Genomic DNA, 24,641 nt, shown 5'->3' with positions numbered 1-24,641 from the left:
ATTTTCTTTTATATGATTAGCCCTTTTCAGTGTTTAAGCTTTCAATAAATGGAGATGTTGTGTGATCAGAGACTCCTAGTCATAAAATGTTAGCATTTAAAAGGATAGAACACTGCCTTTTCATTATACTAAATGGGGAAACAAGGTTACGACAATGAAGTGACTTTCTAAGGTCACACAGAAAGTGAGGGACAAAGTCAAGACTTGAATGCAAGTTTGCTTGACTCCTAGTCATCTTCTTTTCCACTTTGAGAAGAGCCAAAAGCAGCTCTAGAACATACTCTGCTTCTTATTTTCTCAGAAAGTGAAATTAAAATGTATATGTCAGGTCCCAGTTATCAAGAATTATGTGCTGACCTTCACATGTAAAACAACATCGAGGAATTGTTGCTCCCTGACCAGATGCCATACTTGAGAGTATGTCAGTGCTTTTCTATCTATATTAATTAAGAGTCAATAGTGTTTTGTTTTGTTGGGGGGGGGGCTAGAATTAGATAACACTTTAGCAGATTTCTGATCAGTGCAAGAAGCATGATCCTCCACATTGTCTGGAGCTCCCTCAAATAATTTATTAAAGCAGATGCCAAAAGAAAAAGGTAGAAAATGGTGACCAAGACTTTTCTTGATCTCAAGAAATGCAATCTTTCTGCTGTATGGAAACTTACCTTCCCTTAAGGATAAATTACCATTTAAAGATTAATTGAAATCAGGATTTGGGGAATAATCAGATTACTACATGCTATCAACATTTGGTTAGAAAGTAAACTCTTAAGTTTAGCAAAACAACATTTCATTTTAGTCAATTGAGTCAAATAACTGATCAATTCAGTATTTTTTTTTAAATTCCGGAGTCTATTTTTGTTTTTGTTTTTGCTAGTTGTTAGATTGAATTGGCCAGTTAGTCCATTAAAAATAAATTCAGTAGGGCCATCCACACTCTACACAACTCATTTTCATATCCATTGTCAGAATGCCAAAAAAAGAGACATATCTTTGAATTAACTTTGTAGTTGGAAAACTACAGATGGAGCAGAGAAGGAGTATCAGGTTGTCAATAGCTCTTTAAAATGCAAAAGCATTTAAATCTTAAAAATGAACAAACAAAAAACCCCTTACAATTCGATGCATTACCTCCAATTCCCAGTTCTTTTAACACCATAATTTTAAGTACTTATTATAGTTATTAAATACATGGAATTTATGTTATATTTTGTTTTCAAATTTTATAAGTACAATTCCTACCTGGAGTTAATCATTTCTTACTTCTTACCAAACAATTCAGATCAAAACAGAAACAAAACCAAACCATTTGTACCCTAAATTATCACATTGTTAACCAATCTATTTGGCATCTTATCACTTTCTGTAGCATCTCATTCTTCTTTTATAAACTCCACTCATTTTCCCAAAACATTTCAACCAAATCTAATTTCCCCAACATTAGATTCTATAGCACCATTAATAAATCATGACAATGATTCTTGGAAATGGAACATTTTCCTCCATCCTTATTTCTCTTTCCTTATTGTCAACCTTCACTTTATGTTATATGTAATTAATCAATATAGACTGTCAATGGGATGTAGAATGACAGTGGGATGTCAGTATTAACCTATGAATATCTTCAAGAACAAAGCAGATGAAGAAAAAAAATCTATTCACTTCATTCCAGTTTCAGCCTTGCTTAATTCCTTCCCTCCATGTTTTTTCCATTTCCCATATCTTATTCCAGTGCTTTTCTTGACAGAAGGGTTGGGTTTGAATATGGCTGTGCCATTGACTAGCTGTATGACCTTGGGCAAATCACATCCTTTCTGGCCTTTAATCTTCTCATCTTTAAAATGAGAGTTTTGGGCTTTGTGATCTCCAAGGTTACTTCGAGCTCCAAATTCTACAATCCAGTTCCCATTCTTCCATTCCTGATAGCCACAGTATGTATCAAGTATTAGAAACAAAGAAAGAGATTCAAGAGCTATTCTAAAGTAGATGAATGAATTAGTAGGTAGATGTTATATCTGACTAAGATATATTTAAATTTTCTTCCATTTCACTGAGGCATCAGAACTTTTAAAAATGGAAACATATACAATAACAAAGGGGAATCTTAGCACCAAAGGGAATGATGCCCATAAGTAAGAATAATAGTCATATTAGTAGTTGATTTACCTTGGATATTTTAAAATATTGACAGCTAATGTTTGTAATCAGAAATGAAAAGAATAACACAAAAATAAATCTGTATATAATTTGTTTCATTCTCTTGTGTATATAATTTAGAAGTAGAAGAGCATTGTTATTTTGTTCATATAAATGGCAGGAAAAGGGTTCTGACTTTCTAAAATGACTTAATCAAGAAGAGTTATTTCAGGGAATGACTGAGCCAGAAGTGACCTTTGATTTTTAACTTCATTTTGTCTAGACCCTGCTGTGCGCCTGGCATTGTTCAAAAATCGTGGAAATAAACAACCCCCCGTGAAGCCAGCAAAGAAAGCACACCATGCCAGACGAGGGTATTTTGAAGGTAGGGTCAGTCACGCCTATCAATTAAGTTACAAACATAAAGATTAGAAATGGCTTTAAAATAAATGAAAATCCTCAGTAAAGTATTGAAAATGTATATAATTAAGAAATATATCAGTACAGTACTCAAAATGTAATTGAGTAAAAGTAAAAAATTAATAGCAAAAATTTTAAAAAAACAAATAAATTATCATATCAGAAGTTTATCTTGCACTTGTACTAGGGTTATGTGAACTTACCTTTTTAGTGGCATATATCATATATATAATATATAGATAGATAGATGTATGTGTATATGTATATACATCTACTAATGTAGATGTATATATGAAAACTTTATCCTCACACTGCATAAAGGTTATTCTATTTTTTACCTATTTTGGTGGGACTGGTTGGTTAAAAGCTGAAATGAATATACGATACGAAATGAATATATGTTGTATATAGATTTAATTAAGTTCGATGAACTTTACATTGAATTTTGAAATCCTTCAATGGATTCAAGAATATGCTCTCTTCACTTTTGCTAGAAAAATCCCACCCACCCCTCCTTGCATTATCTAATAACAGCACCTCTCCCTCAGAGTCGTTGTGAAGATCACATGGGTTAATATTTGTAAAGTGCTTAGCACAGTGCCTGGCACATAATAGGCCCTATATAAATATGAACTTTTATTATTTTGTTTATGAAATACACATTAAAATGTTCAGAAGAGAGAATGCTAATTTTACTATTTGAAAAATGAAAGGATTGCTGTTGAACTGAAATGTTACTAAATGACTAAAACAATGAAATAGATGTTTCACAACTATACCTATGAAAATCTACCTTTTCATAGTATTACCTATACTTTCTTGGAGGAGTGAACCAGAGAGTTTAGAATACCATGAAATGTGTAGAACTTCAAATTCAGTTTTATGAATTATATATTAACTATTAATAAACATTTGGACTTGTTATTTTCTAAATCTTTGTTATTCTAAAAATTGAGGTATTATGCTAATATTTCTTGTGTATTCATTTCTTCATATATTATTTTTTAAACTTACTTCTAATCATAAAACTCCAACCGCAGGAACTTTTAGTTACTATCAAAGGGGTCAAAGATACTAAATGTGAATTTTAAAAAAAAATTATTATTGTGTGAATGAAAGTTTGTTTTTTTAGAGAGCTCTTTAAATACTTTTTCAATAAAAATAAGGCTTGTAATTTTAAGCAAGCCTAATCTCCCTGCTATATTCTCAGTGCTATAGTTTTATTTCTTTAAATGGGGGACAGAGCGGAAATTCTAACTAAAATCAATAGCAACTCCACAGATGTTACCTGTTAAGTAGGAGGATTGTTACTTTGGAAAGGGGATGCCCTAGGAAGAAAGACAATTAGAGCATTTTTACTCCTTTAAACTGGAACATGTCTCAGTAGTAGATAGAAGAAAATCTTTTCAATATATGAAATTTTGTTTGACTCTTTCCAAGGGACTTGCAGATTTGTTACAAACCAGAACAGTAGACATACACATGTATGTGTAGTCTTTGGTATATGTATGTGGAAAAATACACATATGTATATGTATATGTGTATGTATGTGTATCATAGAATTAGACAAAATAATACTGGGTAAGGTGACCCATATATGTTTGGAACATTTTCATGCATGCTTCATTATACAAGGCAACATATTTGTACTTGTATTCTTTCCCCATGTGAAATGTGTTTGCTTTACTTTTTCTTTTCAACCTCAAGTGCATCTGGCATTTCATTAATTTCACAGAGCAGCTTTTATGTACTTACCAAATTTTCAAGAGACTAACAGGCATTCGAAAAAAAATTGGAAGGAAAGGGCTTTGCAAAAACAGTTGTATTTGGAGGTTTGCTTTTTTTTTTCAGATTGGAAAAATGCAAATTAAATTAACAATTGGACATACTTCCTGAAGAAGTGAGGAAGGTCTGATTTAAGAGTAACACTTGCAACATCTATTTAACCATATATCCACTGCATATGGTAGTCTATGGGACAGTATGTGGAACATCTAGGCCCAATGGGAAACCAAGGGTGGTTTGGCAGCTCTAACTTATAATTTCCTCGGTTTTGTTTAAATTAAGCCATAGTATAATTTGAATGCTGTCTTTCATAATTTCCATTTGGTTTTAGATAGTTCTGTGTGAAAATAAAAAAAATCCAATCTCATTTTTAATTTTTTTCATTCTTGAATCTGTGATTTTAAAATACTCTCTATAATAACTACTAGGGCATATTGAAATGCAGTGATGTTTATTTAAGTAATGATTTACTAATTTTCCTTTATACCTGTATGTATATCAAGATTCAGATAGTTAAAAGAGAATTCCTTTTTATCTCCATGGGTCTACGAAAAAGAAATATGCTTGTTTTAAGGAATACATTATCACTCTATCAGTTAGTATATTTTTAGTTATAGAGTATGTTGATAAAAGTTGCCAAAAAACAATTCTTTACTTTTCCCAGCTGAGTGATCTAAGAATGAATAATTATTCCTTTTTATGTTCTATATTCTGTAAAGCAGCCTACTACTAAGAGAACATTGTTATTCTTCCACTCTGCCCTCTTCATGAAATATTGACAAATGAATGAGCTATGTCCAGATGTAGGACACATGGTGTAGTACCAAAGCTGATGAATTAAGATTCTGGTACTTCATTAGTACAAACATGTACCATTTGTCAAGGTCTGGCAGACAGGGCCTGGCTGCCAGGTGTAGACCTCTGACCAGGAGAAAGTTGAGTAACCTGCTGACCTACACCTGCCTCCCAGGGTAGACTCATGCTCGTGCCAAGCTTTTGGTAAGCTCTTCCTATAAAAAGAGGCAGAGAGCACAAGGTCCTTAATGGTTCAACATTAGGTTTTCCATTTTATCCCATGGTTCTTCTTTTCTTGACCCAACCCTTGTTCCAACTTCTGGTTCCAAATTTAGATTATTTCTCTTATTTAGTTAACTAACTAGGCAGCTAGCAGGTAGTGTGGTGCAACTGAGCCTGGAGTCAGGAAGACCTGAGTTCAATTTTCAATACTCAGACACTTATTATCTCTATGATCTTGGACATGTGACTTAATCTCTGTTTTCCTTTGTTTCCTCAACTGTAAAATAGGGATAATAATAACATCTATTTCCCAGACTTATTGTGAAGATCAAATGAGATAATATTTATAAATTGCCAAGTACAATGCCTGGCACATAGTAGGTATTACATAAATGCCAGCTAGTAATAATAGTAAATGTTATTTTTTTACTGGCCCCAATTTTTGGCTGTTATCTGAGCCTGCTTTCCACTTAGGCTACCCTTGCTCTGAGTTACCCTAGTTTAAGTTCTGGATGCCAACTGTAAGTCTTGGATCTTTGTATCTTTCTTGACTCTTAAATCACAATTTTCCATCACAGGTCTGCTTTCCTGTTTCTAGTCCCCAGCACTGATTTAATGCCATCCCTTAGTATTAATTATTTACACAAATGTTACTAATATTATGAGTAAGGACTCTTTTTCTCTTTTTTTAAGAAGGAGCTTTTATATATGTCTGTCTATAGAAAAACACACACATAATACCGTAACCATATGCAAAGGGGACAACTGAATAGTCCTAAGATAGATGTCTTTAGCCTGGAAGGAACCTCATCATCCTGTGTGGGTGTCTTCTCTAAGAAGGGTGATTTGTAGTGACAGAAAACCTCCTCTGATTTTAGTCATCTTAATTGTGGCACCCAGAACCCCAGGCTGGGAATGCTGTTCCATAGAAACCTTAGAGATGCCGTTGGATCACCCATACTGTGAAGTGTGGGAAAGGGAACACAACAGAACATGCAGCCAGGGTCCTGAGGCCTAGGCTCAGGCTTTTCTAGGCAGCACCTGTGCATGCTGCCATATGTTAGCAGCATCCATGGCTGCAGGGCAGGGAGGGAAGTCGCTCTCTCCCACCCCTCACAGGAAGTCCCAGAGAAGGAGTTCCATTCCACACAATCTGGAGATGGGAATAAGAGAGCATTCATGAGGATTGTCTCTCCTTTTAGAAACTTCTGCCTAGCTCAGTAGCCAATAAGGGGAATGCTTTGTCATGTCAGAGCATAAAGTTTTAGGGTACTTGGCCAGAGTCTCTGTGACCCCAGGACCCTTGGATCAGTTTATCTACATTACACATACACATACACGTACAACATTACACATACAAAGCTAGGTTATAAAAGCGTATCAGTGTTTCAGAGTGCTATATATGATAACAGAGGAAGTAAAGAATGTTAAACTTCAATGGATATGTAGCTTCTTAAACCGCTACCTGGCGAAATGAAGAAGCAGCTATGGGTACGGCCTACCCCCCCCCCAAGGTGTTCTTAAGAAAAAAAATGAAGATTTACATTTTGAATCTTTTGAACTTCCTAATTTTGGTTCAATATTTATTCCTTTAATACTCTACTTTGAACCTTTTAATTGGTATTGTGTTGCAGTTTTATGAAACATATTACAGACTGGACTTCACATTCATTATGAACCTCTCAGAGAAAGTGAAGATGCCTTCTCTACTGATCTATACTTTCTCTGCACCTTAAAGTGTTGAAGAGTTTCCTAATGCCATGCTTAACTACCGATAGGGAAAATGCCATACCCTTTGTTGAAAGGAATGAGGGAGAGTGAGGTAGACTTCTAAGAATTTGTATTTAGTCATTTAGTGCATTTATTGGGGACATTTTCAAGTCAGTCATAGTGCTCTGTTCTTAAAGAAGTGATAACTGTAGTATGCTATGGTGCTTAATAAATGCTTGTTGACTGATTCATCATTTTAAATCTTGTGTATGGAAAAGAAAACCCATTGAGGATAAAACCATTTTGTTATATTGGTAAAAGGAGAAAGATCTTCAAAATAGTCTCTGAGATATCACTCCTTTTATTTGTTGAAGTTAAAAAAAGAAATTGAAAATATTAGTAATTCTTCTATGTGCCCTTGTCATGTGCTATGCCTGTAGATTGCTTAACCAAACCAGACCCATTGTGAGTCAGTGGTACTCTGGTACATCTGAGGTTAAAGGCAATGTTGTATAGTAGAGGGAACATTAGAGATGAAAACAGGGCACTTGGGTTCAAATGCAGACTCCCCTACACTTACTGACTGTGTGATTATGGGCAAAGTACTTAGAAGTAGCTTTTTTTTAGCCTAAAGTACTTCATCTGTAAGATAGAAATAATATCTATGCCAACTACCTCATAGGAATTTTATGAAGAGATTCTCTGGCTATCTTTTGGCAACTCTCGAATGTAAATTATGGATTAGTTGTCAGTCTCCATAGGTAGGGGGAATTTCCTCAACCAAGTAGTTCCATTGTACCAATTTAATCATTGGTCCAACAATTATTCTCGCTTCCCCTGTCTCTCTTCATCCCCCCATTTTTATATGAATATGAAAACATATATGAGCACTATAAATTATGTATGTGTGTATAGTATATCACATTTTGATAAATATAAAGAACAATATTTTAAACAAACAATAACCTATTCACTTCTAATATAATTTCAACTTCTAAACTTTCTTCCTTCCAGTTCCTATTACTTTAAATTAAAAACTTATAATCATTTCAATTTAAACTTACAGTTGATTCAGAACTCAAATGAAAGCTTCTAATGCCAATGACTCAGTCAGTCATTCTACTGTGACTACTTTCCACATTATTGATAGCTAGGTTTGAAACTGAGAAAGCAAAATACTACAGTCTCTAATCTTCATGACTTTGGTGTATCCACATATAACTAATTATGGAAAAATCTCTTTTTGGTTCTTTATTGCTGTATGTTCCATTCAAACTGAAATGTCAGTTGATAGTTCATAGACTATTCATGTTATATTTTAAGTTAATCTTAGAGATTTAATCCAAATGTTTTGTTTTCCAAATGAGGAAACTGAGGCATGGAGCGGTTAAGCAGAGTGTTACACTGTGCCATGGTGCCTTAAGGAGCCACAGTGAACTCACAGGCGACACTACACGATAATTTACATTTTCAACCTAACTACTTAATAACTTAAACTGTTGGGTACTTCTTTTGGCCTAGGAGCACCATGAAAAAATTCCATAGACATGAAAGGGCTCCATGAAAAAATTAAAATTTGGAAAGCTGTGATATAGTAAATAACTTGCTGGACTTGGAGTCAGAAAAACCTAGGTTCATATTCCACCTTTGACATTTAATCTCTTATGACCTTGGGCAAGTCACTTAACTTTTTCAGATATCCATTTTGTCTGAAAATGATCTGGGGAATTTTTTTGGGGGGGAATCCTAACAATGAGACATAGCCAAAAGTAGTTGCTTGGCTAGGTTGGGTTGTTCAAACTGGCAGTTATCAAGAAGAGGCTGGTTGGCCATTTACTGGGTATGTTACTGTGGAATTTTCTTTTGGTGTATGATTGGGCTCGGTGGCCCCCAGGGCCCTTCTAACTTTAAATTGTGATTCTCCGAGCCTTACATTCCTCTTCTATAAAATGAGAGTAATAATAACACCTCAAGTTGATGTGAGGTTCAAATAAGATATGTGTGAAGTGCTTATCAATCTTAAAGTGATATAGAAGTGCTGCATAATGCTATATCATCTCAGTTCTAGTCAAGATATCATTTTATGACATATTTCTGTACCAGAAATTGCTGCCCTTGGAAGACAATGTGTTACAGTGAAAAGAGTGCTAGCTTTGATATCAGAAGATCTGGAATCTAGTCCTATTTACTATCTATTTCTCATCTGTAGAATAAAGGTTTTTGAATGATCTCAAAGGTCTCTTCCTATTTTAAACGCTATGAATCTAATATTTTACAAATCTTGGATAAGAAGTGTAATATTGATAGACAAATGCATTTCATTACTTTATTTAGGAAACCTTTGAGCAAGCTCTAAAAGGGTAAAGACATTCACAGTGTCACACTGTTCTATTACTTGTGGTTGGGGTTCTTGCCAAGTTTCATGACTGTAAACCATTTCTTCTCCCTCCATCCCAAGGTCCTTTAGCTTTTAACACTTAACTGAAATGGTAGCAGAAGTGGTGTGTTTGAATTAGTGTAAAACTTCTTTGTTACTGGGGAGGAAACAATCCGAAAACTATTTGCAGTGGAAATCTTTTGAGCAGTTGAGTAAATCACGGAGTTATTGTTATTCTCAACTAAATTTCCTTTTAATTTTCAAGACCATTCTTTGAGCTGTCATGGAAGATAAGAAAAAGAGCTATTTGCATTTATACTTACTAGTTGCATTTTATTATTACCTGAATGCTTCTGAATACATGTGTGTATAGGCATATGAATAGAGATAGATAGATAGATAGATAGATAGATAGATAATTATAGATATCTTTCAATTATCTAAATTTTTTTTTAATAAAAATTGTTTTTATGTGGCAATGAATTCACCCTTTTGAGTGAGTTTCACGTTCAAGTAAATGATCCATTCTACTTTTAAGTTTTACCAGGACAAATTTAATGTTGTAACAGAACTATTTGCAGTTATTCTTACTAGGTGCATTTGATTATTAGCTGGAGGCTTCTGAATATCTACAACATATATGTTTATTCATACATACATACAGCTATCTTTTAATGACCTAACTTTCTTTAATGAAAAATTGCTGTCATGTGCAATGAAATAACCCCTCTAAGTGAGTGAGTTTCAGGTTTAAGGGAATGATCCATTTTGCTGATTTGATTGATCGATTGATTGATCATTTGAATGATCAAGTTTTACCAGGACAAATTTAATATCCACATCTGTCCTAAATATGTCTAAAGTGGTATTAGACAGTCAGTCAATCATCTTCTCCCTAATGTGTAAGTTCTTGAACTTAGGTAGCCCACCTAACTATGAGTTAAAGAAGAAACTGATACTTATCAACTTATTTGAGTAATAAATCAAATTATAAAAATCAACTGTTTGGATCCTCTACTTAAAGATGAAATATAGTATTTTTTTCATTCATTCCACAAATAATCAGTGAGATTTATGTGCAAGGCAACAGACTTTGAAAGATTTTGTATTCTTTTGCATTTGTAAGAAAAAATGTATTTTTTTATATTTATGTAACCTTAATTAAACAAAATGAGCAATCCTGAACTTATTAACCTGAACTAGTGAGTGATGAATATCACTCTATTATATATATAGTATTTCTTTTTTATATAAGTTTAATTATTCTTGTTATTTGATAGGAAAACATACTTTTAGATTTATTTAAATAGTATTTTATTATTTTATGCACCTGTATCCTTATATTATAAATAAGAATTATCCTATTTATAAAAATAACTAACCCCAAATATAAGTTGCAAATTAGCTAAAGTCATCTTTTCATTGTATCTTTTAACTCTTTTAAGCTAATGAAAATATTTTTACTTGAACGTGCTAGATTGTGAGTTCCATAGAGATAGCATGTCATCTAAATTTTATATCTCTCCTAGCACCTAGAAGATTTATCTAAATATCCACATGCTCTGAAAATGCTTATTAAATTAATTAATGAACTAATCTATCACTATGAAATTCATTAAGGCCTAAGAGTAAATTTCTAAATTCAGAGTTTCTCAAAACTGTGATTTTCACATAGCAACGAGAACCATTCATGGTCAGAAAATACCAACTACTTGTGTGATTTAAATACCTATATTCTACTATAGTATTGTAGCTTAGCTGCCTTTATTTTGTGCAGGTAACCATTTTTTTTTCAAATTCTAAGCGTTGTCAGTAACACTATTAAAAGTAAGACAGATTTAGTATCTTTTAAGACTGTATTTATTTCTTTTACAAATTTGTAATATTCTTGGCTTCTTTCCATTTTTGTTTGACTGGGAAAAGGTTGGAAAATTTCAATGGCAGAAATTTCAAATGGGATTATTATTTGTTTCTATGTGAATATTATGTGTGTGCGCAATACCCACATATGTATACATATACATATATATCTTAGCATTTACTATCCATTAACAAAATAATAATGTGTTTAGAAACAAAGTTCCAAAGAGAATTGTATCGGCCTCAAAATCCAGTGAAAGCATCCAAGATGCTTTTTTATAAGAACATAGAATTTTCAAGTTCCAATGAAAGATTCCATTAGTGATGCTTAATAAAAGGTTTAATTTATTTTCAAAAATAATTTTTTTAGAATTTCTTTTTTGAGAAGGTTAAGAAAGCACCTGAAGTCTTTCCTTACCCATCATTTCTGCCCAATCTAAAAAGAAAATCTTGGAAAAATTAGGGATTATAGGGACTGGGTGGGGACATGGAAAGGAAGAATTGACCTTTTCTTTTTTCTTTTTCTTTTCTTTTTTTTCCTCTTAACTGAAACACTCTATGCCAAGTTGTGGGTTTAGTTGAAACCCCCTGCAAACTGTGCTTATGGAAACAGCAATTGATCCTTCCAGCGTTGTGTTTTTTAATATACTATAATGCATTTCCAGAAAGCATGAGATCCTTATCTTGAGATGTGATGAAATGCATTAAAAAAAAAACTAGCACAGAAGAAACATGCCTTATAAAAATCCAAATTTTGTAGCTGGTGTGAGCTCACACAATAGAGTTCAGCGCATTGCAATATTTTCTCATTTTTAAAGGAATTAATGGCTCTCCACCAGCCCTTTAACATGTAAAATGAGTAGGTTACTTGTGTCCAGTACATCCAAAAAAGAGCCAGGATAAAATAAACATAAGGAGTTGGATATCTTGGAAAAAATCTGTCATGGGTTTGGGTTAATCATCTCCAGAAGAAATTCAACTTGATGCCTGAAATGTAAGACTTCTTGGAGAAAGCAGAAAAGCCCGAGGCAGTGTTGATCTGAAGGAGTGCTCGCCATGGGTCAGAGCTGCTCTTCTGGCAGAGTGCAAACCTAGTTCACAACAGCGGCACTCTGAAAAGTTGTAAAAAGACTGCAGGGGCCTTCCAGTGCACGCACTAGAGCTTCAGTTACATACTTTTAATGGCCCAGTTTCTTATTATAAAATAAAACTTAAAAATAAAATCTGTGCCTAATTTTCCAACCTCCTGTCCATCAATGATAACATTGCTTCCCTCAACATTTGCAGAATAAAACATTCCTTAGCGTTTATTGCCAAAGAAAAAGCAAATCAATATAGAAAAACTTTATGTGATCCTATGTTCATAATGAGATGAGCTTGGGCTTCTGCATGTTGGAAAGGGACTTGTTTAGATGATAGTGTTATGATAATTCCTTTTCATTGCTTTTTTTAAGGGTTTACAAGTTGTGCTTTTGGTATAGTATTTTTCTCATTGTCTGAAGTATCTGATGCTACCAATGTTCAGTATGGAGATTATTGCACACGTTTGCAAATTTAGGTGGTTAATATTGATGCCAACATCCTCGAACTTGAGAATTCAGCTGAAATAGTCCCCCCTTTTTTGTCCGTCTTCATTCTACTTCCCTATCCCCATTGTCATGGTTCGTTTGAAATGATATCAGGTGAACATGAAAGAATGCTGAAGGACATCCAGTTTGAGATATACAGGTGAAAGTGGTCGTCTTCCTTAGGAGAGAGGAAAATTTGCTGCTCAATTGCCATGAAAAGTATAATTTGCTTCTTTAAGGAGAAAAACACCCAAAAAAGTATGTGTCTGTCTCACCTCCTCTCTCTCCAGTCCTTAATTTTTGTGCTGTGCCCGATTGCCAGAAGAGTTAGCCTTGGACTCATTAAGTGGTTAATTAAAATATTTGAGCGTTTCCTAAAGGTCAGTTCCTCTGATAGCTTCACAAGGTGGCTTTGACACAAAGTTCTGTGTGCACGAATGGACTGACTTCATTTTCAGTACATTTGTCCATTGTCCAGAGTCGGAAGCTTTGATGCTTCTTAAAGGATATTTACAATCATATATATGCATAAACTGACCTACTCAAAGAGGAGCAATCCACACCTTTTAACAATGCATGAGGCAGTCCTTTTGAATGAATAGAGAGTCTTAAGTGCTGAAGCATTTCAAATCCTTTTTCATCTGACCATTTGGTGACCTGATAACTATTTCCTGTCCCTAAGTAAGGTTGTGACCCAGGTCTTAAGAGTGCAAAATGCAGATAATTTTAGAAACAAGTTAAATCCAAAGAGTTGAAGTGTAATAGAGATTTTGGCTAAGTTCCCTTCAGGAATTGAATATTATAACACAGAACTAAAGTTTAGTTAAAAATAAGTGAAGAATTTTTGCCTTAGGTTCATTTTTTTAAAAAAATCATGTTTTTATTTGCCTTCAAATTATTGAATGCAGAGTACTAAATTTGAGAATCTCTTAAGTGATAAATTTCCAAATTATTACTTTTCATGGCTGTTTCTTTTTTTTTAAATTCAAGTCTGCTGATATCAAATTATATTGAGAATTAGCATATTTAAATGACAGAAAAAAGAGACTCACACATGTCATTTTAAGAATGACAACATCATGGCCAAACGTTATTACAGTATTTTGCCAACTATAACGGGCTGAAACTAGTGAAAGGGGGAGAGGGTGGGATAAAGGTCCTATACATTTTGGAGATTATGCCAGGAATGCTTTTAATCCCCTATTTGAGCTGTGAAAATGCCCATAGGGTTTGGATTAGGGGAAGACCCTTACAAGGACACTGCTGATCTGAAAATATAATTGTCTTTAGTTTGTTTTAACAAAAAAAATTTTGTTTTTCCATCACTTGGACATCAAATGCAGTGTTATGAAATATTGGTTTCTTTTAATGAGGTCAAGACATGTTTCCGTATAAAAACAGCTTTAATGTTGAGCATACATGTTTTTTTTCCTTTTTATTACTGATAAAGTTGTGGCTCAAACGTATAGTCAAACTACATTTTGAAAATGTGGGAGTGAAAAAACCCCTAAATCTTAAGTAAAGTCTATGAAACTGAAATAGTTATTGAAAATTCTCTTATTTACTCTGAACTAAGGCTTATAAACCTTTTACAAGATTCATATAATTTGTGAAAATACAAGACAAATGATACATTTAGAAACTCTCAGAGGAAGTTTATGATTACAAGTTATTCAAAATGATGTATAGTCTTTGAAATATGAAAAGATTCTAGGATTTTTTCTTCCAAAATTGGAAGCATTATGCTGTTGGGTTTTAGAACATTTGCTGTTCCGTATAGATGGAACTGTGCAGAATGCTTTCCCACTGATATAGCATGCTAAACAAAAACTCTGCCATGAAAAAATATAGTTGCATACAAATTGAGCTGAAATTTGAACACATGCCAATGTCAGTGTCAAGATTTTATCATCATGTTTATTACTGCATTTGAATTTGGATGTCTGCCAATGTATTTTGCTTTGTATACAAATATATTTTTAAGTAAATATTAAACTTGAAGATTTAGAAAAGTGAAAAAAATTTAAAATATAAGACTAAACATGTGCAAGGAGAAAGCTTGTTCAGAGATACTATTATTTTAGATAATCCCTGTTGAAAATGGGTACTGAAATAAAGTGTCTCAGCTCTTAGACTCAAAATAACAATGATTTTTAAAAGGCTTTTTATACATTCTATTTAGATTAAAGTAATATATACTGAATAATTGCAACAAGGCAGTTAGTCATATCACTGAATTTGGTCCCCAGTATTCCACTTTTTAAAAGTCTCCATTTTAAGAATGGAGAAAAAGATGAGAGATGATTGACTATCTACTTTCTCATTCATGACAGATATAGAATATGTGCCATTAAAGTGAATTTTCAAGTTTGAGTTTAAAAATTAATATGCTACTCCATTCCAATTCACCTTATTATAATAAAAACATCATATTGCATAGACAATGCTATCAAATTAAAAAAAACTATCCTTTTTGCCCTTTTGATTTGATTCACTAACTATATTTTACTAGGTTTTTTTTTTCAACTAAACTTTCAGGAAACACATGGAGTGATTAATATGTACCTTTTGTTAATTTATTAATATGTACCTTTTGCCAAATGCTAATTTTCTGACTGTTTTATGTTTTACCAAGGGTAAACAGAAAGTCAAATGGTCCCATAAAAACAATCACCTGAGAAAGATTATAGAATAGAACTTTTTAACCTATTTTTTGTGTCCTAAACCTCTTTGGCAGTGTGATGAAGCCTACAGACCCCCTCTCGGAATAATGTTTTTAAATACATCATATGATAAAATATATAGGATAACAAAGGAAAGTAATTACACTGAAATATATTTGTCAAAAAAAATTAAGTTTACAGACCTCAGGTTAATGACCCAAGCTATAGAGTTTGTTTCATTTCAATTTGAAAAATGTTTTCTTCCCTTCTCAAGAATAGGTTTTTAATTTTTCATGCAATAACTTTATTAGGTTAAAATGTAGGAAGTATCACTATGTTTAGGGATTGAGAATGTTTGGGAGTATATAATTATAAAGTTCATGTTAAATGATTAATGAATGGGTTTATATGAACATTTGAAATTCATTTATTCATCAAGTATTTATAGAACACCTACAATGGCAAAAGAGAATTTCAACCTCTACAGAAAAAAAAAATGAACAAATTAAGAGTAGAAAGTAGCACTGGATAACCAGGAAAAGAGTTCAGATTTAACCTACAGATGACCTGGCCTTGTTTGTTCAGATGACAGTTCTAAAAGTGTGCAGAGAATATTTCTGTCTAATACAATTATTTGCCGCGAGCCCTGACCTCACTGACTGTCAAAGAGCAGATCTGAATTGGCCCATTCTCTGATATCGTGACATTGCTTCTGTTGCCTCGATTGTGACCTCTGATTGCATGATACCCTTGAGAGTTCTACATAACAAGCGTGACTCCTGGTTCTTAGCCAGAATGGTGGGTCCACTTGTATAGATGTTGTCAGTCTTTGTTAGTCTGTGTTACTCATGCTCCAGTATTATATATACTCCTGTGGTGCACTCTACCATTTCTTAGACCTAAATCTCCCTGAAGTATTTGCGTTTTCATCTCATAAATAGCAGTATTTGATTAATGTCTATTTTTTTAAATGAAGTTTATATAGTTTATCATTACAAAGATGTACATAAGGCTGTATCACATTGATATTTTAAATACAGAATGTATACATTTAAATATCACATTCCTGTCTAGAACTACTCCTGTACAGACCTCAGAAAAGCCCACACTATTTTATAATTTTTAATTTATAAATCAAAGTAAAAAAGAGGTTGATGATACTATTTCTGTTGTCTCACTTAATGAAAAGTAGAGGAGCAAACAGATTTAGACTCCATTTACCTTTAAAGGGAACAAAATGGTTCTAGAACTGTTCTGACCATAGGTTGAGGTGGAACTGCTTTAGCCATAATCTACATACCCAGCAGGCTGGTTAGAATGATTGATTACTAACAGATTTCACTTATGGGTTCAGTTCTAATGAACGTGAAGACCAGAATGGTTCTTATATATGCCTGAGTGATTTCCAAGGTCACTTTATCATTGCATTTATTTTGCATTTATCTTGCATATAGTTATATATGTTCGAGTCTCTCCTGATAGAATGCATTCTGTTGTTGTTTTTGTTTTTTGGTATTTCCAGTATCTCACATCGCCTGGCACTTAGAATGTCCTTAATAAATATTTATTGATTGATTGGCTCATTATAAATAAGTAACAAAACTGCAGGTCAGATTCCCATTGTTCATTGTATATTACTCTGATTATTAAAATATGCATTGAAGTCAGCATTATAAAAAAAATTAAACAGTTTACCAAAAATGACATGTCATTTTGCCACAAACTGAAAAATCAAGGAACAAGAATTCCTAATTCTTATTGTGAAACAGACAAGCAGAGAACTCATTAACTGTCTGGCTAATGTGACAATATAGAATAGAATATTAGAAAGACAAATAAAAATTATGGCTCAGTTCAATATATACCCTGTCCTTATTGATTTACTTAGTGAGCTATGAAATTGCTAGCACAATCAGCCTTCTTCCAATTCTACTTTCTAAATGTGTATTTCTAAAAATAAATCTTTACACTTGCTTGGTGACTGACAAAAATTCAAGTTGTTCCATTTCCACAGTAAGAGAGAGATGCTCTTAAATGCCTGTGCACATTCTCTAGGCCCTGAAGCCCTTTCCCATTATGCCCACCCAGCCAGTCACCTGCCCTGTCATTTTTAAGGGCTTGTTGCAAGTGTCCTTCCAGTTTTTAAATTGTATCAATTCTATTCTTGGTTGAAAGAAGTGGAATGTCACAGGAATGGGACAAAAGGAGCACAAGCCAGGGCCAGAAGAATGTCAGCCTCTCAGAAATCAGCTCCAGGTTGATGAATACTTGTTCAACTGGAATGCTGGACCGACCTTACTCTGCATCTTGTTTTTGGTCATGACAGGCCATAGGAAGCAGTGGATTAAGATTCAGCCTGAAGTGCCAGGCTGAGAGAGATTCATTTTGAACCAGTGAGAGCCCTTAGGTGTTCTAACCCCTCATGGGCAGTTCCAGGGTCATCAGGAAGAGTCATCAGAGGAGCTAAGGTTTTGGGTCTGTGGAATAGACTGAGGCATTAGGCAATGGTGGGATCAGTGGTCCAGGTTGCCAGTGTTCGAAACAAAGACAGAAAAACCAAGCACCAAAAGCATTAGGCGGTCTGAGTCATATTCCTAATAAAACATGGAGTCTGGAATTGTGTGTAGACATGGAGTCTGAGATCCAAGTTAGCTGAGCAAGTGTCTTCTGCTTCTCCAAAGTGGAATCAGATTCAACAGTAGAAAGTGGGAACTCCACCATGGGGTCTGGATTAATAAGGAGTCCGTCATGTTTCATTGAAAGATGTGAGCAGAGCTTATTGATTGGACCTTGGCTTCCTTTTTGTTGGGGCTGTCTTCTTCTAAAGTACAAATAAGGGAGGGATCCTAACTGCTGGGACCAGACTCAAGGCTTGAGTGATCAGAAAGAGAAGCAACATAGCCAGAAGGGGCCTTAAAGATCCTCTAGTCACAACCCCTCACTATGTAGTTGGGGAAACTGAGGCTATGGAGAGGTAAATTCAGAGAAGTAGAAGAAGAGCCAAGATCAGGACCAGAGAAAAGCCCTGAGTAAGAATCAGGTAGATGTGTCAGGGTAGAGGGGGGAGCACTGGGTCAGAAGCCAAGAGAGCACGATTCCTGGTGAGCAGAGCAAGGAGGGAGGTCCAAAGTCTGAGCAAAAATTAGAGATCAGGAGACCTAAAGCAACTGAAGGAAAGAGGAAGGCAGAGCAAGCAGGAAAACAGACAGGAGTGCCATTAACAAAGAAAATGCTGTTACAGAGTTCACCTATGTGCTTCCTATCAGGAAAAGTTACCTTGGCAGCTTCAGGTAGAGAGAAGTGGGAGTCTCTAGACAAAAGTGGCCTTTGGCAGTTAGCAGAGAGAATGGTAGGTAACTCCTACATAGTGCTATGCATTTATACCTAATTTCATAATGATAACTCTTAAGAATAGATATTAAGTCATTTTCCAGTTGTCTTTGGTTCTCTGTGACCCCATATGGGGCTTTCTTGGCAGAGATACTGGAGTGGTTTGCCATTTTTCTTCTCCAGCTCATTTTACGGATAAGGAAACTGAGGCAAACAGGATTAAATGATTTGCCCAGAATCACTCAGCAAGTGAGTGTCTGAGACTGGATTTGAACTCATGAAAACGAGTCTTTCTGGTTCTAAGCCCAACTCTCTATCCAATGACCACCTAGCTACCCCAAATGTAGATAAAGGATTGCATTATCCTACTGAAGGGTAACCCTTGGGAAATTTGCCCTAATACAACCACAACCTAACTTCTCTTACTGGTCCCAGGATTATTAATGAGAAATACAGCATTTACCCTGCTCTGAGCAAAGGGAAAGTTTGTGTGTTTGTGTGTGTGTGTGTGTGTGAGTATATGTGTGTCTGTGCTTGTGCGTGTGTGTACACATGAGAGCGGATCACATAATGAAATTAAAGACAAGGGAAAATAGATAAGAAAAGAGGGAAAAATAGGGGAGAGAAAAAAGAACGAGAAAAATGCAAGACACTGAATCATAGCTCTACCAGGGAAGGGAATAAGAATTTATAAAATACCTACTATGTGCCAGGCATTCTGATGAGCATTGCTTTACAAATATCTCACAACAACCCTGCAGGTGTTGTTATTGTCCCTTTTTACAGTTGAGGGAACTGAGGTAAACAGAAGTTAAATGTCTTAAGCCCAGGGTCACATAGCTTGTAAATGTCTGAAATTGGACTTGAACTCAGCTCTTCCTGACTCCAGGCTAGGCATTCTATCCACATCAACACCTAGCTGCCTCAATATACGATCATATTAATTGTCCACTACCTGCTCTAGTGAAATCATTTAGAATGAGATAGATAGAAATACACTGGTGATCAAAGTCTAAAATTAATGTGTTGGCAGAAATTTGGAGCTGTTATTATTTGAACAAGAAAACCTACATATATCAATCAATCAACAAGCAGTTATTAATCATTGACCATGTGTTAAAGACAGAAAAATACTGGCAAAATCACACAAAACAACTGGAGGAGTTTGGCTTCTACCACTAAGCTGCCATTTTAGCTAAAGGCATTCAAGGACTTCTACATGTTTAAGAACTTTCCCACCAACCCTTATCCTTTATGTTTGTCGCTGGTACCTACTGTCTGCTATTTTCGCTGCCCCATTAGTTCTTAATCTGTTGTTTTACCTTGACCTTTAGCGTCACTATAATTCTCTGGTAGCTGATGAATTTTGGTCCATGATTCTGGAGCCCAAGAGCAACAGTCATGCATAGTTAAGATGGCCTGGCAGTCATTTTGGCATCTTGTTAGAAGTACTGTGCTTTACGTGCAGTAGGTCATATAGTAGGTACACAGTAAATATTTACTGCATGAATGTGGCAGGACCAATCACCATGCTTCTTAGTAGACCCCTGCATCCCAGTGCCTAGTGGCCAACAGAAGTGGAATGAGGTCATGCAGTGCCTGTGTTTGAAAACTGTGCTTCCAATCTGTCCCCATATGTATTCACCCTTTACACAGCCACCAAAGGGATTTTTCTTAAGATCATGTCTGCACATGTCACCCTGATGCACTATATTCCAGTGGCTCTTTATTGCCTCTAGAATAAAATAGAAACTCCTCTGTCACTTAAAGCCCCCCGTAGCCTAGTTTGAACCTTTCTGGCCCCATTGTGTGTCACTCCTTTTTACCACAATCTATTGTCCAGCCAAATTCATCTCCCTTCTGTTTTTCATAAAGAATACTTCATCTCCCACCTTCTCTCCTACATTGGTTTTCCCACATGCCTGGAATGCTCTTCTCTCCACTTTTTCCCCATAGGCTCGCCCATTTCCTTCAAGACTTAGCTCAAACGCCGCCTTTACATGAATCCTTTCTTGTTCCACTCAGCTGTTTCTGCTCCTCCTCTCCTAAAACCATCTTGTATTGATTTTCTGTGTATGCTAATGTGACAATATCACTAAGTACTCCCTAAAAATCTATCATTGAATTCATTAGAATTGATGAAGGAATGGAAATCATTTAAGTATTTACTATGTGCTAAGCACTGGGAATAGGAGATATATGTATTATATATACATATACATATATGTATATATGCACATGTACATACATACACACATACAGATGTGTATATGTATTATAGAATTGTTCATGTATGTATGCACAAATATCTCCCTATTAGAATATAAGCTCCTTCAGATTAGAAACTGTCTTACTTTTACAAAAGCAGTTCATATACATATATACGTATATATATACACACAGATACATACATATGTATGTATGTGTGTGTACATGAGTGTGTTGTTTATGTATTTATATGTATGTGTATACAAGCATATTTGAATATGTGCATACATACCACACAATTATATATACATATATATACACACATATACAGGGGAAGAAGGGAGAGAGAGAGAGATGTGAAGAGAGAAAGAGATGTGAAGAGAAAGAGAGAGAGAGAGAGAGAGAGAAAGAGAGAGACTGACTTTGGGAAGTGACAGATATGGTCAGTGGAACAATAGGGCAGCTGACTGATGCTGTTTCCAGCATTTGATAACAGTTCTCAGAGCCAGAGGCAGAAAGAAGATGGGAAACATTCAGTGTTTGGCAGCTGGCAACACAGTAGAAAATAATGAGGGTTAAGAACTGTGTTCCCAAGCAGTTCAGAGCTGAATGCCTTAGCACCTTTGCAATATGGTCTCTAGAGATCTGGTTTGGAGAGTATAGAAGCATTAGCAACAGAGCGAGAAAAAACCACTACCAAGACACTAAAAGCTTATGATTCTCTGTAGTGACTAAAGCTAAATAATCATGACTGGAGTCCATTAAATTAGGGATAATATGAATAAGTGCCTCAACTAACATCCTACTCCGGTGCATCTTCCTGGCATGAAGGTGACTCTGATGTCTGGAAGGCTTTTCCAACAATGTGATTTGTAGTAGGGCCTACCAAGCATCCCAACTTCTGGCACACCCTGAAACAAACCATGTGTGTCTTTTGAGACCACGCCCAGACAATACTAGAAGTTCAGTGTATTGTTGACTACTAGGTAATGAATTTTTTAGCTGCAGAAACAGAAACTACCTAAGGTGCTAAGGAATTTCAATCTTCTCATGAAGAAGGAGTATGCCTGTAGAAAAAATAATCATTCCTCTTTTAAAATATTGAAGAATAAAATTAAAATTAAATTGTGGATGATTGGAACAAACAGGCATTTGCATTGTAAGCAATACATTTAGAGAACTCACTGCCATAACAGGTGGGTACAGGCTGAAAGCATAAATAGGTTCAAGAAAGGTTAGGATAAATTGATTGATGACAAATCCATAACAAACTATGAATGGATATTCCAATTATGTCCTTACTGTTTTGGGGTCAGCACTGGGGAGGGCAAATCCCCTTCAACAAAACATCCATTGACTGACACTACTGCAATAAGAAAGAATGCTAAGCTAGGATGAACCATTGATCTGACAATAAAGAAATATCCTTGTTCTTTATGTAGCACCTATTAAAGCTAGTATCATGTCTTCCTTTTTGTCCCTGATCTGTAACTTTGAGAAAAAAAGAGAAATTATCTTTTTGGTTGAATTTTTCATGTTTGATCTCTGAGAGATCTGGTAAGTTTGCCTTAAATTTAATCAGCTGTTTGGTTGTAGAAATGGTAAAAACAAACAAACAAACAAACAAAAACCTTTTAAGTTTTTTTTTTAATTATCCCCATAGGAGTTTACATAAAAATTGTCTGAGAATGATTCAACTTTAAACTTTGCCTATGGCAAATATCATTGAAGATACATTGTAATATACATTTTAAAAATAGAATAATGAAGTTATGGTAAATTTAAGCATCTTCTTTGAGTGTGCTCACTCAAATTTAAAATTATTTTCATTCTGAGACTCTAAAAGACTTCCAAATTCTATGAATTCATTGAACCAAGTGCTAGTGATGAAAGTTTTTTTTTTTAATTTTCTCCTTTTTTACCTTCAAAATAAGTGTTGAGCACAGGCTTAATTTGCTTTTCTTCCCAACTGTAGATGACAGAGCCAACTGATATTTTCAATTAATTTTTTTTAATAACACCACTGAGTAAACTGGCATTTAAACAAGAAAAAATGTATCATTATATCCAAACTGCATATTAATATTTGAAGTCACTGGCTCTGTATTTAAAATGTAACTGATTTAGATTCTATTAATGTACTACTTTAACATTCACAAAGTACTTCCTTTCTAGAAACCCTTTGAAATGAGTAGTGTCCCTTTCATTTATCTTATTTCAAAGATAAGGAGACCGAGGTTCGTGAAGATGTTAAGTGGCTTGCTCATAGTCACCCGTGTAATAGAGATGACAGCCAGACTTTAAGCTGGGTCTTCTGTCTCTAAGACCAGAATGTTTAGCCATGATATTCCATACTGCCTCTAGCATATACAGTAGAACTTTAAATTCACAAGATGAAAAATTAAAATAAAAGTGCAGCATCAATATTGTACTATCACAACCTGGATAATGAGTTAGCTAATGGGTTGCATATGGAATTTAGATGCAGCTACTAATTCTGTCTTCCTATCTTATTTTGTACACCAGAGTAAGCATCTTTTGAAACTACTTCAATATCCAAAGTTTTCTCTAAGTTTTGTTTATCTTCTATGTCAGTCTTTCAGATTTTGTTGTTGTTCATTTGTTTTTCAGTTGTGTCCAACTCTTCATGACCCCATTTGGAGTTTACTAGGCAAAGATACTAGAATAGTTTGCCCTTTCCTTCTCTAGCTCATTTTACAGGTGAAGAATTGAGGCAAATATATTTAAGTGACTTGCCCAGGGTCACACAGCTAGTAAGTATCTGAGGCCGGATTTGAACTCATAAAGATAAGTCTTTCTGATTCCAAGCCCAAGGCTCTATCCACTGTACCACCTCGCTGCCTACCTTCAGATGAGACACATTTAAGAAAGTTGAAGAGTAGTTACAAGTGTATTTTACAAAACAATTCATTATCCAAAAATAATTGACAAAATTCATACCATCTATTTGTTTCACTTATACTAGTCTGTCTTCATAAAAATTGAGATGACTTAACACTTGAATATTTTGCACGTTCTATTAGATTCACAGCTACAGAAACATTCTCAAGTTTATCTGTGTTTTTGCCTCTTTAATCAAACTCTAAATTTCTCGAGGTTATAGAAATTGTCCCCTGTTTCTTTTTAAATCTTTTAGCAGTACCTAGGATAGCATATGTCACACAGTAAATCCACAGTAATTGCTTAGTAACTATCAGTAAGGGTATAAAAAAAAAGTAAAAAAAAGAGTTGTAATGTTAAGAGACTGTAATAAGAAGAGGTTAAGGGCTAATAATCAAGGAAAATTTAGAAAATAATTTACATAGATAAGCAAAACTCAGTTGCTTATCTGTTATGAATTTCTCTATTTTTTCTGAAAACAGAAGCATTATATAAAGTATCCTAAAAGTCTTAAACTGTTAAGCTGTTTCAAAGAAAGTAGAGAAACTTATAACAGATAAACAAATGAGTTTTGCATATCTATTTAACTATTGTATTAGTTCTTGATTGTCAGTCCTTAACATCTTCTTATAGTAGTAACGGTGTTTTTACATCCTTTTTTTTTT

At 34.6% G+C, this 24,641-nt stretch overlaps 1 protein-coding gene across 1 annotated transcript in view; it reads left to right on the top strand.

Annotated features, from left to right (window-relative positions):
- LRRIQ1 (leucine rich repeats and IQ motif containing 1) overlaps positions 1-24,641 on the top strand; it is a 225,895-nt gene that overhangs the window by 139,883 nt on the left and 61,371 nt on the right. The window contains exon 25 of the mRNA XM_027842509.1: positions 2,420-2,521. Within this exon, the coding sequence (XP_027698310.1) occupies positions 2,420-2,521 (102 nt within the window). The remainder of the gene's footprint in view (positions 1-2,419; positions 2,522-24,641) is intronic.

Source organism: Vombatus ursinus, unplaced genomic scaffold, assembly GCF_900497805.2.
Source record: "Vombatus ursinus unplaced genomic scaffold, bare-nosed wombat genome assembly UNPS02014874.1, whole genome shotgun sequence".
Lineage (NCBI taxonomy): Eukaryota > Metazoa > Chordata > Mammalia > Diprotodontia > Vombatidae > Vombatus > Vombatus ursinus.
The sequence above is the reverse complement of the archived record's forward strand: the minus strand, read 5'-3'. Positions and strand labels throughout refer to the sequence as shown.